The sequence below is a fragment of the Erpetoichthys calabaricus genome, chromosome 8 (genome assembly GCF_900747795.2).
Source record: "Erpetoichthys calabaricus chromosome 8, fErpCal1.3, whole genome shotgun sequence".
Lineage (NCBI taxonomy): Eukaryota > Metazoa > Chordata > Cladistia > Polypteriformes > Polypteridae > Erpetoichthys > Erpetoichthys calabaricus.
The window spans coordinates 32,446,184-32,461,151 of NC_041401.2; the positions used below are offsets into that span (position 1 = coordinate 32,446,184).

Here is a 14,968-nt window from a genome sequence, read left to right on the forward strand (position 1 = left end):
TGGCCCACTTACTCCCCATCACGTAACTGTGCCACCCACATCGCTTTCCTCTTTCAGGGTTAAAACTCCTGTCCCCTGTGCTTGTCCTACTCTTCCACAGACCCCCAATACAGTCCAACGCCACTGAGGGGTCTGCCTGATACAACTGTGGACCCCTTTGCAGACCTCTTACGTCAGGCTGCCATGCTGTTTTTTTTTTTTTTTTTTTTTTAAACCATTAACATTGCCAGCCCGAGTTGCTGTACAAGGCAGTTGTTGGCATCATAGCTGATGCTGGTGCAGACATCTTCAGTTTCCTTCATCAGACGTTTTATGAGACATGACTTTTGTGGTTCCCTGCAGAGCTTTGCTGGCACAGTTTCTTCCTCTATTAGTGGAGTTGGTGGTCCCGTCTGTTGTGTTGCTCCGGCTCGTGCCTCGCTGTTGTATTCAACGGGTAAGCGTCACGTACGGTTTGCAGAGCGTCTCGTGATGGGTTGCCATGGACCGTTGAAGCAATCGACACTGCTCCACGGTGGTGGTCTGCAGAGATTCTCCAAGGAGGAACAATCTGATGGTCATCGTGGACCAAGAAGGTCAAGATTGGATAGTAAGAAGAAAAGGTTAAGAAACACTACTTTAATGGAAATCTCCACCCTCAAATTATATATATATATTTATTTATACATACCATGCAGTTTTTAGTGATGGACAAAAAAATGCCAAATGTTTTAATGCAGAACAGAGATAACAAAGTTATTGACATTATAGGTGTCTGTGGTGACCAACGCTGGGCAACAGCAAACAATATGAAAAAGCCTCAGGTTACTTGTGTTGCACAATCCACGTTATGTCTGCCAGGCGTAGGCTCACAGCGTCTCAAATGTGTTTATTTTTAACTTTTTCTAGAAATTGCTCTCGTGAACTAAAGCAGAATGGGCTCAGACGTGAACGAGCACTTGAATTGGTCACCATAGCCACCGAACATCATGTCTCGGTTTTCCATGAAGACATGAGATTAAATAAAAAAAATATGGCGATGGTCACACGGCACAAAATGTTGGATGATATGAACAGAATGGGTCTCACCGCAAAAGACGCCAAGGTCTGTGGAGGTTGGAGGAAAAAGACTTGCAGGGGGCTGTGGAAGGGACCACCTAACCAAGGTAAACCCGGGAAAAAAAGTGAAAATGTGATCTGTGAAACACTGAGTGAGGGACGGGACAGAGCTGATGTTGTCTTCAGGAGCCCTGTGTTCAAATCTTATGCACCGTCCCGCCATTTCTACATGGGCTTTCCTCTCGTACCTCAGAGACCTGCAGTGGGCCCTTGTCCACCGTGGATAAACTCTCATCCCATTCGAGGTTGTAACTTTGCATATTTTGTTGGTGCCGATGCACCCAAGACAGGAATCAGCCATGAACTGAATAAGCTTGTTGAAGCATGAATGGATGCTTTATACAGCAAAAAAATAAAAAACAAAAACAGCCGAGCCTTCCTGCTGCTTGAAGTTAGAAATGGCAGTGCAGAGCGGCCTCACATTTCTGTCTCAACGCGGAGGTCTGCTGATTCAAAGTGAGCACAGCAGCGTCCATGTCTTGTCATTGAATTGCACCGTCCCGGTCCATCCCAGGTCACATCTTTTGCACTGTATTATAAACTGCTGGTGGTCAGTCGAGAACATTCCAGAGACCCTCAGAAGCAGCTCTTTACAGCATGAACTAAAGGTCGAACTCCCCTGGTTGCGTGTGCAGAGACTCCCTGTAGGTGATATCAGCGGAGCTCTCTGTCTGCCTCAGCCCCCACAATTCTGTGCTGCACCTCCTCTACAGCGACCCCAGCACAATGGCACATTAAAGGGAGGTTACCCTTGGATACTGGGTGGTGCAGTGGGTGGCACTGCTGTCCCAGTGTCTGTCTGTATGTCTACAGCGACTCTGACCTGTGCGTATGTGACACCCTCGATCAGCCAACCCAGCTAAATGTTTCATATTGCATGTCACCAAGTCATGCATTATTAAAATGTGCGTTAACACGACAAGCGTATTGCACCTCGAGAGTTTAAACACGATGTACAGACTCTGTTGCAGTTCCCTATTAAGAGGACCAATGCTGCGTGTTTGCACTGAAGAAGTTTAGACCACCTGTTGTCACTTCTCAGTGAACTGGCGGACAAGTCAGGAATATGTCAGGCAGGCTTCACTCTGTCGTGCCCGCTGTGCTGGATGTCTTTAACTGACTGACGAAGTGCTGCCTTTTCATATTGTGTGAGTGCACACACATATAACATGACATGTTGGTACCAATATACAAAGGCAGTTTGCACCAGTGTCCATTATCCGAATGTAACTGGTGCACTTTAATAAAACTCATATTGCAGTAAGGGCACCTAGTGAGATGAAGCTGCTTTTTTTCATCATAAGCAGTGACATTCTATTAACATGCACGTCATCTGTGATGCCAACATGGGACTGGCGATCCTTGTGGCTCGGTGGCCTTGGTTAACCTGTGATTCATTTAATTTTGAGACGTGATGGCCGACTTGTTGGTAAGGTGCCTTCACGTATGCACATTCACAAGGCGACTGATTTATGAAGGGTGAAGTGTGTACAAATGTGCATGCGCCAGGTTTTGTAAATCAGATTTTTTTTTGCCGTACACATTCTCTCTTTTTTTTTTCCTGCCATGCAATTGAATTCATGTAAAGTTTTATAAAAGAAGTCCTTGATGACTTCATGGGTTTTCCTCCCACATCCCAAAGGATGTGCTGGCCTGCTGCCTCATCTTGCATGGCCACAATGCGACTCTAGGTGTACGCGTCACAGGGCCCACCCCAGTCCTGCCAGGATAAAGTCTGACCCCTGAACTGAATTATTTACTTGGCGTACTTGTAAATACACAAACTGCACGCTGTGAACTCCCAGAAGATGTTACTTTGTAGAGCGATGAGACACTGCAGTGCACCACTGGGGCCACATCTGGAGTCCTGTGTGCAGTTCTGGTCGCCACATTACAAGAAAGACAGAGCAGCACCTGAAGCGGTGCAGAGAGAAGCCAGGTGCATCATGGGACTTAAGGACTTGGCCTACTGTGACAGAGTCGGAGCAGAGGAGACAGTAGAACCAGCAGCTCAGGGGTGAATCACATACTCGAGGACACCAGTGGGGATTAAGGGATTTAGGACTGAAGCCAGAAGGCTCCTCTTTAGGCCAACAGTTGCAGGAGTCTGGACCAAAGTACCGAGCCATGGAGTTGAAGCAGAAAGCTTGACAACCTTGAAGAAGGATCTGGATGAGATATGGAGACAGCTTGGCTAAGAGCTAAACAGACGAGCCTGATAGGGCTGAATGGTCTCCTCGTTCTTATGAGGACAGGTGACACTGACTGCTGTGTAGTGGCACTCGGGTCATGGAGGACAAACCTGCTTACTGAGGACATCACCAGGGTACGCCGATGACAAGTGAGCCAGAGGGTTTAATGAGAAGGCACAACGTGACACGCACACAGACTGGAGCCCAGCATGTTGACGGGGAGTTTTATTGTTTCCCTTTTTGTTATGGCAGTACAGTACTAGTACAGCGTGTGGTGACAGGTAATACAGGCCACAATACTGAAACTTCCAATAATTCCATATAACGTACATATTAAACATACAGCAAAAGGAAACCCAGCTGACAAACTGTGATCCACATCATAATTGGGGAAGAAATCCACGGCTGCATGCATTTCAAACCAAGAAAAGCTCCAAAGTGATCTCTGAAAATGTCTTCTATAGATTGTGCAAAAATAACTATAGAAATATATTGCTTTTACAAATGGTCAAGCAAGTATAGTGGTAAATAAATTATTCTATTTAGCAACAATAAGCAGAACATTATAGAGCAATTTATAAAATATACAAACATGTACACAAGTATGAAAAGAAAATACTTAGAATCTTACAATATCAACCGAAAACTGTGCAAAAATCCCTCAAATAGACATTTTGAAACAAATCAGTTACACTTACACTGACCTTCCCGTAACAGAAGGAATTATACAGTATTTTACAAAAATGAGGACCTGAAACACCCGACTAAAAGCAAACACGATAAATGCCCTTCTGCCACCGCTCGGACCCTCGCTGGCACTCCACGCCGTCCCCCTCGCGTCAGTAACAAAGTCTGATTATACATTTGAAGAATTCGGAAAGCACCGGGAAGGCATAAACTCTGAACAAATAAAGTGCCGTTACTCTGTTTCTTTCTTTCGTTCGTTCATTCCTGTGTGTCTACATGCCACGTTACTTAGGAATCAGTGCAATATCCAGCTGTGCCGCCATGTCGTAAGCATGCGCCTGTAACAGAAGTGAAGGAGCCTACAAACGGCTGTTAGTTACAAAAGGAGTACCAGTCTAAATACTGCCTGTGGTCGTCACTATTTACACCAACAATAGAAAGTAAAAATAGCTTCATTGTAAAAGACGTAGCTCGAGATATTATGAAAAGAGAAATCTCGCACGCTAGAGTCCCTCCGGCCGTTTCTGTTACACGTTTGACTCGATGAACGATCGCTTTGGTTTCATAGAAGCAATGTGAAGGGCAGGATTATCTCGTATTAAATGAGGCTGCTGCTTCGATTTACTGTCCGGAAAAGAATGCAGGGTGGCCACAGCTGGCTTGGTGTCTTTGAAACAGGTGGCCGCTTGGCAGAATTTTTCCCCAAATTCTTTGGAGTGCATTCCATTGTGAAGGCTTCCCACGGGACCCTGAGACGGCGTTTTAATCTGGTCATGGTAAGCGCTGCCCTTGGCAAACGGCAACTCACAGTTGATGGCCTGAGCCTGCCCGGCAGACAGAGTGTTTGTAAGTAAGCCATCTGTCGAATGGCTGTGCCAGCTGCGACTCTGCTGATGGCTTTGCTGCAGTTGTTGAAATCGGGCCGTTTTATCCATGATTCCCATGAACGGGGTTGGCCTCGCTTTATAGTCTGCCATCCCGCCCTGGCACTGCTTAGCCTTGCTCTCCATCGTGGTTTTAATTCGAACATCTGGTCCCTGAAGCTTCCCGCTGTCGGACAAACTGCTGCTGGACGCCAGACTGCTGGTTGAACTGGAGATTTTCATGCTGCCGGCCTGCGATCCGGAGGTGGACAGAGCTGCGCTTGATGAATCCTTTCTGGTCTCGCAGAGCCCCTGACTTGCCGTAGCCAACAGGTCCAAGGAGGGCACTGAGTGGGCAGACAACCTCTCGGCTGTCTTGGCCACGCTGGAGAAGGACTGCAGTGATGAGCAAGACTGCAGCGTCTCGTTACTGGAAAGCTGGACGTTCGGGCAGGTGGCAGATCTTTCTCCGTCTCCACCTAAACACCCGGAGGTGCTCTCAAGGCTAGGCTTTAGAACCGACGAGACGTGTCTGCTTGGTAAAGGGCTGTGAGGCGCGTTCTGAGGCGCCGCTTTGATGCCAAACTGACTCTTTCCACACCTGCCACTGGAGTGCAGAGAGCTCATGTGTTGGTTGGTTTTAACAATCTGGGCTTGCTTGGTGGGCTGTGTGACCAAACCCTGCTGAGATATCGGCTCCCTCATGTACTTGTGTGCCTGCCGACCTGAAGGAGATGACGACCTGGGCTTCCTCTGTGATCCCCCCATTCCTTCTCTGTTCAGTGAGTAGATGTTTTGTAGATTCTGATGCCGGTGCTGGACACTCGAGGCAACTGCCTCGTCTTGCAGAGACACATCCTCTTCATCTGCCTCCTCGTGGCCCACTGTAGCTTGACTCTCCAGACTGTGGTCCAGCCCTTCCTCTTCCTCGTGCTCTGAATCATTGGCCTGGGCAACCTGACTGCTTGCCCCCTGTTGCTTCTGTTGAGTTTTCTGAATCTGTTTACACTCGTCCTCCACTCGGGCCAGCAGGCGCCTGATCTCCCGGTTGTTCGGACAAAGTTTGGCCGCCTCATTGAGGTCTGCTAATGCAGCAGCAAATTGCCTGAGAAAATACAATAAAAGACAAAATCAATCATTAGAATTATTACGCACCCCCAACCTGCCCACTAGTTCAGAATCCCATTTCAAGCCCCTTATCTACGCACACAGCCATTGTCAGACTTCATCATCTTGGGACCAAAAACTCGCAGCCAACTCAGTGGGCCGTAAACTCAGAGATAGACCACCAGTTCAGGCTGCTGTTCCAGTTGTCTTCTACTATTTGTGGTCTGAAATCTGGTTTAGATTACCGAGGATTAAATGGAAATGCAAAGCGTTTCCAACCGCACATCTCGAGAATAATAACACGCCTGGGACGTCCCTGAGCGAGCCCTCCCTCTGCTCTGCTGTGGTCAAAGTGCACATTGCAGACTGTCATTTGAGGAGATTCGCACAGGGCACTATAATGTTTGGGACCACTGGAGTCACAGGTGTTTGTGATTCCTCAGGTGCGTTTCATTGGTTTTATTTCTTCGGTTTCGATGGTCTTCCTGGCTTTGACATTTTCTTCCCCCTGACCTGCGGTGCCTCTGCTGTGTCCTTAAACAGGAAATGAAGAGGCAATTCATCCGAGGCTCTCTCTCACACACACAGCACGCTCCCCATCCTGTGACCTCCAGTGTGGTGGCGGTTAAGGCTCTGGACTTCAAACCCTGAGGCTGTGACACCCTGTGACCCTCGCTAGTCACTTGACCTCCCTCTGCTCCAGCTGGAACACCAAAAGAAACGGAAACGACCGTATCCAGAATGTTGGACATCAACCAGGTCAGTAGATGTAAAAGGTGCTGTGGCTTATGAACCAGAGCCACTTGGGTCACACAGAAGCCCCGCACGTCTCTGAGCAATAGGAGACCCTCCTCACTCTGATGTGACAGCGGTGCAGTTGTGCGTATGCGACGTTGGGCTGCCACTCTCCTACACGTGCCCGGACTGTAAGGAGGTGTCACTCATGGCGTACCCACCAATGACACCACAAATCAGGGTGTGCCCGTCTAACTCCGCCGACTGGAGCTTTTAAAGTCAGAGCTGACAGTTGACCGTTCCAACAACTCTGCGTCTGCTTGTCACGGTAAGCTGATATTTTATCCTTTGCCGTTATTTCAATCCATTTGAACAAACCTTCCAGTAAATTGCACAGAGGTGAAGAATGAAATGGATGTTACAGATGGGATGTCACGCTGTACATGGGACATTTATGATTTGTCAAGTAAGAAATACGCCAGGAATGTGTAAGTGAGGAATAAAACCAGACATCCGAAAAATATTAATATAAATGTTGTGTCCAATGACAGCGAGGGAGACAGCAGAGTATCATGAGGGAGGCCATTGACAAAGTCACAAGTAAGCTATGAAACAGTGGTGAGCCTCCACTCAGATACTCGCGTGGTGAACGGCCTCCCTGCAGCTACAGGGTACACCAGGCAGGGGAAGGTCGCAGGTCGGATGTTCATAATAATGGGTCAATAGAAGTATCCCTGACGTGACAGACTATGTTGGCATAACTGGGCCCTGCTCACAAGTTAGGTTTGTGAAATGAGCGCCACAGAAGTGCAGAAGACCCTCTTGTGAATCGGAGGTGGAATGAGAGCTTAGCACGGACAGCTAACGGCTCTTTGGCTCATAGCTGTCAGATTTGGGCCAGCAGACATTGATGTTCTCAGCTGCGACTTGACAAAAATGAAATCATTATTTGTGATAAAAACTGTTGTCAACGTCCTTGAGTAGTGGTCTCAAACTCGGTTCCTGGAGGGCCACAGAAGATCATTCCAGCCACTGTCTGAATCGGCCAATTACTCGGGCTAAGGAAACACACTTTGTACTGCCAAGCCATTACGAGTTATCATTAACAGCACGATTTGTAAAATTGGTGGCAGTGAAAACCTGAAGCCTTTGTGACAGAAACAGAACCCTGGGTAAGTACAGCTGTCTGATGAGACAACAGGAGGCGGTGGAGGAGGAAGAGGAAGTCAAACTGAGACCACTTGGGGTCACCACAGCACAAGAACAGACTGCCAGGCTGGAAGGTGTGGACAGCCACTCTGATTATTATGAAGCCTTCCTGAATGACTGACGGCACATTTGCTCGTTTCTACTGACGAGTTCTTTTCTCCGCTAGAACAATCAGGGTGGCCACAGTGACTGTCATCCTCCAGGTGAATACTGAAGGAGCTCTGAACAGACGGCAGTGGACCAGGGCCAGGGTCCTGGGTGCAAGTGCACCACAACTGTGAAGTGCTTATTCCTGAAGGGTTGGGAAATGTAAGAAAATGCAAACAAAAGTACGGACAGAGGTTAGGAGTGACACTCATCTGAGAAGGTGTAGGTTTTTGAGGAGCGGCTCCCCCAAAAGTCTCTTCATGATAAGATATAATGGCACTGGAGTTCAGGAACGCATTGCATGTCGTTTGTGTGTGAAGACAGGACTTCCACTACACTCGGGTCATGTGACACTACTATACTAACGCTACGTACTGGTCAGACTCTTAAAGTGCTGGCCAACGGGGGCTCATTACTGTACATTAGGAAATGCTTTTATCCAGGATGAACATGCATTCCAGGTTTATTTATGACAACTGGAGGTCAGGTGGATCAAGTGACCTGCTTGAGGTCAAAGGTGAGTCAGAGGTGGCGGTTCACTTGGCAGCCTTCTGGTCTTCCCAAATCTTCCTGCCCTGACAGAGCTCGGACCCTTGGCTCCCAACAAGCACAATTTGGATCAGGCAGCTTTGATATCTGGTGGATGGATTGCAGATGAACAATGTGACCATTTTACACCCCAAATGGTGAGTGAGCTTATTAAAGTGTAGAAACTTTTCAGACTTCATGAAGAGGAAACACATCAAGTATGCAACTTATTCATCTCCTAATAAAGTAAAGCCGTGTTTGATCCAGGACACACTGTACCTGCTGCTCCGCTTGGCTCTCGCCCTGGCATAATAAGCCTCGTATGACTTGGGTTTCAGTTCAAGTGCCTTAGTAGCAAATTCCTCCGCCATGCCAAAGTCCTGTAAACATTGAAAAGAAAGGCGACATTACTGAGTGTGACTGTGATAAACTGCCAGTTTTGTTTTTCAAACCCTTTGCGTCGCCCCTTATTGCAGTCCCCACCGCTTTATGTTGCTCATACTGTCCGCCTACCTGCAGCCAAAGCTTTTAGCAATGAGCTTCACTTCTGGTGTAGTGGACCACTACAGTGGCTGGAGAGCCAAACGCCTGACCCTGAATAGCACAAACGTACTAAGTGGCCAACTCTCGGGTGGTCATTGACAGCAGTAATAATGTTGCTGTTTGACTTAAGGCCATTTCAGCAAAATCTTTACTCGTTAGTTCGTCTTAGTTTAGTAATTTAGGAAATCAAATATGATGGCTAAGGGTCAGCGCTAAATCATTTACTGTATTCATCAGGTCAGTATGCCCTGTTACAGCTAAACACAAAATTAATGGTAGAAACCGCAGAGCTCCGCACAACATGCTGCAGCTATGACCGGCTGGTACTCTTGATGGCTTCCAAACAACAAATTAAAATTTCTCAGCAATGCCAGTAGGTGGTCACCTGACAGCAAAAGCTCTGTGAGATTTCTGACAAGGCCAGAGTCGTGACTGACCATCTCTGACAGCATTCGCCTCAGCCTGAGATCAAATGTCTTCTTTCACTTTTAGTACCTACAAGCCATTGGCCCGGCCAGGCGCAGCTTCAGTAAGAGAAGGCCCGAGAGTCACATGACCAAAATGAGCCACGGACATAAAGTAACCGAGGGCTAAAGACCGCCCACCAAGTGTGTCTCACTTTCAGCATCTGGAAGTTCAAAGGTCACACACACTATAGTACATGTGAGTCACTGTGTGTAATAAGAGACATGCATCGCCCTCTCAGATCTGAGTCACCAGAACATAAATGAACTTCAGGCTTACATTTGTTTTCCTGCGACACCTTGACAGGTTTAAATAAAGCGACACTCTCAGCTCTTTGAACGCTTTGAGGTCATCCCCGTAACCTTCTCGTGGAAACTTTCTTAAGGCATACTGGTATCTCTGAGCAGCTTCTTTCATTTTTCCTTTCTAAAAAGTAAAAAGAAGAAAAAAGGTCAGTGTCCATCTGAAAACTTTACAGCGAGATGTTATGAATGCAATCTTGTCAAGATGTCAGACAGTCATGTTATACAGAAAAGTCAGAGCTTCAGAACACCGCAGAGTGGGGGTAACAATACATGTAGTGGTAGTTCCAAAAGTAGTGACTTACACCAGTCATCCACAACATTAACACCCCCTGCTTCATATTGTGTATGTCCCCCTCTTGCTGCCAAGGCACGGACCCCTGAAATTTGGCACCAAGACGTTAGCAGCAGATCCTTGAAGTCCTCAAAGTTGTGAGGTGTGTTTTTCCAGGCCATCCTACAGATGCTTCATCATGTTGACATCTAGCGAATTTGGAGGCCAAGTCAACTCCTTGACGTCTTTGTCATGTTCCACAAGCCATTCCTGAACAATTCTTTGCAGTGCGTTATTCTGCTGGAAGATGCTATCAGGGAATATCGCTGCATGAAGGGGTGTATGTGGTCTGTAACCATCTTCAGGTAGGTGGCACATGTCAAAGTAACATACACATGAATGCCAGGACCCCAGGTTTCTCAGCAGAACACTGACCAGAGCATTGCACTACTTCTGCCAGCTTGCCTTCTTCTCATAGTGCATCCTACTGCTATCTTTTCTCCAATGACACACATGCACTTGGCAGTCCAAATGGTCTAAAAGGAAACACGATTCCTGGCCACCTTCTTCCATTGCTCCATGGGCAAGTTTTGATGCTCAGGAGCCCATTGTAGGTGGACAGGGGTCAGCATGGACTCTCTGACCGGTCTGCAGCGTACTTTGAGCTGTGATGCCCTCTGTGTGCTCTGACACGTTTCTCTCATGGCCATCATTATGTTTGGCACCAATCTGTGCTGCAGCAGCTCCTCTGTTGGACTGGACCAGATGGGCTAACCGTCACTCCCCACGCACACCAATAAGACTTGTCCACCCATGACCCTGTAGCTGATTCATTGGTTGTCCTTCTTTGGACCCCCTTTGGCAGGTACTAACCACTGCAAACTATGAACACCCCACCGACCTGCTGTTCTGGAGATCTGACCCAGTTGTCTGGCCAACACAATTTGGCCCTCAGATTCTTACGCTTGCCCGTTTTTCCTTCTTCCAACACTTCACCTTCAAGAACTGTCACCTCACTTGCTGTCTAATATGTCTTACCCTGTGACTGCTGGCATTGTGACGAGATAATCAGAGTTCTTCACTTCACCTGGCAGTGGTTTGTACATCATATGCTCATGTGCACTGTTGTGATGCTAAAGCTGAGCTCACATTATGACTTCTAGTAGGAGGAGATGTCAAACTTGGCCACTGAGTTTCTGATCTCAAAGCCAAAGTCTGTCAGTTTATACAACTAGCAGTCACTGGGGACGTCTCCATGATGATTTTCCAGCACAGTTTCATGCTGCCTGACGGAGTCGGCTCCTGTGCAAAGAGTTTCCAGGTTCACCGAGTTCTGTTGGCCCTTTTTCCCATTCCTTCGTGGTACATAAAACACAAAACATCACTGTGGCAGATGGCCAGGACCCATGCCTTGTTGGGACGCCCCTGGATCCGGGGGAGCAGCCATGGGATGCACACTACGTCCCCTGGAACACTTGGTGGCAGCCCCCCTGGGCTGCATAGGGGCCAATATTTGGGGACACTGGAGCTCATTCCTGTTGGGCTCCGTGGCCTCCACCAGGGGGAGCTGCACGGCCTAACAAGTCCGTCTGGGTGGGAACGCAGCCACACCTGGAGGTGCAACCGGAGGTAGGTCAACGAGCACCTGCAGCACGTCTGGGTGGGATATAAAAGGAGCCGACAGTCACCACTCCGAGCGCCAGAGTCGGGAGGAGGAGGACGAAGCTGTCTTGGAGGAATGGAGGAGCGAGAAGAGTGTTTTGTGGTGGTGTTTTGCTTTGTGCTTTTGCGTGTTTTGGGGCTGTGTTAGGGCTGAGGGACACGGGGAAGACGTGGCCCCCAGCTGAAGAAAATAAATCTTTTTGTTCATTTCATTTTTGTGCCTCCGTTGTCAGTCTGTGTTGGGTTGACACCTATATAGCGCCTTTGCCACATCACACAGATGAGAGTATGTTCTGTTTGGGAGGTCCAAAACTCCCGTGTTCCTTGTTCATCCATTGCTGCATCCTACACATCGTACAGTAAGTCCAGCTGAGCGCTCACTGGTTTCCAGCTCTGAGCCCACCACTGTGACTGGAGGCATAATCAGAATCCAACATGTCAGGATGCACTGCACTCTAGTTTTTACTGAGTTCTGCCCTAATTTTGAGGGCATTTTACAATGTCGTGTAGCTGAAATTCAAGCTTGTCGGCATGTGGTGTCTCAGCAGCGTTCATAGCAGAGTCCAACTGAAGAGATGTCAAAAATGGCAGCGACTGATTCTTGTAATTTGTAATTGTAATCAAACTGTAAAACCTATGGTAGGATTAAAGATCAGGTGGTTACAGGAGATGTTTGTATTTGTCAAGTCCAAACGTATTCTTTCACAGCAGTGGATCTGTGACTTGAAAAATGGCTAACTGGCTAACATATCCTTTAGATTTGGCTCCCAACTATCCTAACATTATGAGTGAGCACATACATGAAGGGCGGCATGGTGTGGCAGTGGAAGTGCTTCTACCTCACAGTAAGGAGTCCTCCCTGCATGGAGTTTGCATGATCTCCCCTGTGTCTGCGTGGGTTTCCTAAAGACGTGCAGGTTGGGTGAATGTGGATAGCGCTTTGAGTACTGAGAAAAGCGCTATATAAATGTAATGAATTATTATTATTATTATTATTATTAGCAATGCTACACTGGCCTTACTGTTTGTTGGGTGTGTTTGCCCTGCGATGGACTGGCGCCCTCTCCCTGTCCAGGGTGTGACCCTGCCTTGTGCCTACTGCTAGCTCTGAATGTGTGGCTCTGGTCTGGATTATGCAGGTTAGACTGTGACATGACATATGATGACCGGTCCATTTCTATATCGTATTCCTTACTTTACTGTCCCTTTTTTTATTTACCTTGTACAGAACGTTGCCTTCCTCCATCAGCTTCTGCAAGAGGATAATTAAAATATCTGGTTTGGATGTGGCCATCGCCCAGGCGGCATTACCTGCAAGGAAATAGAAAAGTTCAGTTTGTTCACAGCCAGAATAAGCAGAAATTAGACTGGTAGTGGAATTGGTACAGGGTAAAGTTACCTAAAGAAAATACCTGATCGATCATAAGGAGCTGTTCGGTAGCCTTAAGAATGTATTAGTGAAAGCAGTTAGGAGAAAGAGAAAAGAGCAAGACATTAAAAGGACGGAGAGGACACAGAAAACATGTAACAGCACACAAGAGGTGCAGAGATTTTCAGATTCTGCTTGTTACACCCTGACTGCAGGACGGCTCTCATAATCAGTAAGATGACATCACATTCTTGTAACTTAACATCCTCAGACGTCAGGGTTTGTGAAGTGCTGGATGTACAGAAGGACACAGGCCCTGTCAGGGAGCCCATCTTTTCACACACACACACACACACATACAAGCCCATGCAGTCACATCTTCAGGGAATTCAATTTTGGCTCCACTAGGCACACAATTCAAATTTGAGATGCAGGGTCTGTGAAGCTGTAGAAGGAATGACTCAAAGCAGGAGGATTTCCAGTCGGGCTTTCTGCGAGGATCACCAGATTGCACGTTCAGAGTTTATTTCAGAGCACACCAAGGTAACAGTTGTAAAATCACAGCTTTCTAAAATGTGCGTTTCTTTCTTGTTCTGCATTTTCTGACAGCGCCACCCTGTACCTTTTGCCTGTTTGGTGATTGCCGATTTATTTTTCTATACAGGCTCCGCTCCAGTGCAGCATTCCACAGACCCCGAGCCCATCTGTGGTAAGTCCATGTGCACAAAATTAATTTTTTAAATGATTAGCTTTAGCACATCCAATTTAGGAGGCCCAGAGATGCACTTGATGACTGTCTAAGTAGAATATAACCATTCTGATTGGCTAAGGAGCCAAGCCACACCCTTAACCCCCCCCAATTAAAATCCCCGCTTTTGCACACAAAGATCTTTCTGACTGCTGTAACACATAAGAACACCACGAGTGTTCCTTTATTCTGGAGGCAGACTATGCATCAGATAAACCTTCACCTTCACTTGAACCTTCACAGTGCAAATCCACAGTCGCCACTGAGCCTGCAGGATGCTGAAGGAGAGCCACATGGAGTTGGGAGGCAGCCCTGCTGACCACCAGCCCACTTTAGTCCTTTTTGTAAATGTAAGTAAACACAATGTCTGTGTTGTGTAAAGAGGCCTGTGTCCAGGCCCCAGAAACAATGCTATGCCACGCACATATTAAGTTTTTAAATTGTAATCCCTAGACTATACTGTAGAATACAATTCCCAAGTTCCACTTAATAAAAAGTGGTCACCTTATTATAAATTCACATATTTAATGCAACACGAGCCACAGGTGGAATTAGAATGCAAACAGGAAGGAGATGGAGGACGGAGGAAGCCATTTAACAGGCAGAGGGAAGGCTACGCCACAAGAAGCTGGTGACACAAGGTCAAGGAGGACTGGCTTACTTTAAATCCCCCCACATTAGAACCACCAGGGTGGAGCAGCCGCTAATTCAGCAAGAAGAAGGAAAGATCATGCAGGGCAGTGATGAGGAGACAACAAGGAGCGTGGACTTGATGGGAGAATGCGGTTGAGAGGAAGGTGACTTGGGTGGAGATATTGAAATCTGAGCCACACCACATTCGAGGCCTCGTCCAAGCAGTATGTGATGTACTGGCCACTCCATCAACCCTGCAAATATGGGGTAAAACAGAGTCTCCAGTCTGCCCGCTACACTTCAAGTGAGGTACCTTGGAACACCTCTAGAGAAGCAGCTCCAAAGCACTTGGTGAGGGACATTACAGAGTCCAGCATGACCAAGTCTTGAGGGTTGTCACTGAAAC

At 47.4% G+C, this 14,968-nt stretch overlaps 1 protein-coding gene across 4 annotated transcripts in view; it reads right to left on the reverse strand.

The window, feature by feature from the left end:
* Nucleotides 1–3,500: 3,500 nt before the first annotated feature.
* The window catches only part of LOC114655440 (protein TANC1-like), a 569,281-nt gene continuing 557,813 nt past the window's right edge, over nt 3,501–14,968 (reverse strand). For 3 of the 4 annotated variants that reach the window (XM_051930575.1, XM_051930574.1, XM_051930576.1), the window contains 5 exons: nt 13,225–13,254; nt 13,032–13,123; nt 9,854–10,000; nt 8,846–8,946; nt 3,501–5,945 (listed from right to left, as the gene is read on the reverse strand). In XM_051930575.1, the coding sequence (XP_051786535.1) occupies nt 4,505–5,945; nt 8,846–8,946; nt 9,854–10,000; nt 13,032–13,123; nt 13,225–13,254 (1,811 nt within the window). In that variant the 3' untranslated portion in view covers nt 3,501–4,504. The remainder of the gene's footprint in view (nt 5,946–8,845; nt 8,947–9,853; nt 10,001–13,031; nt 13,124–13,224; nt 13,255–14,968) is intronic. The other variant, XM_028806429.2, reaches the window with a different exon arrangement.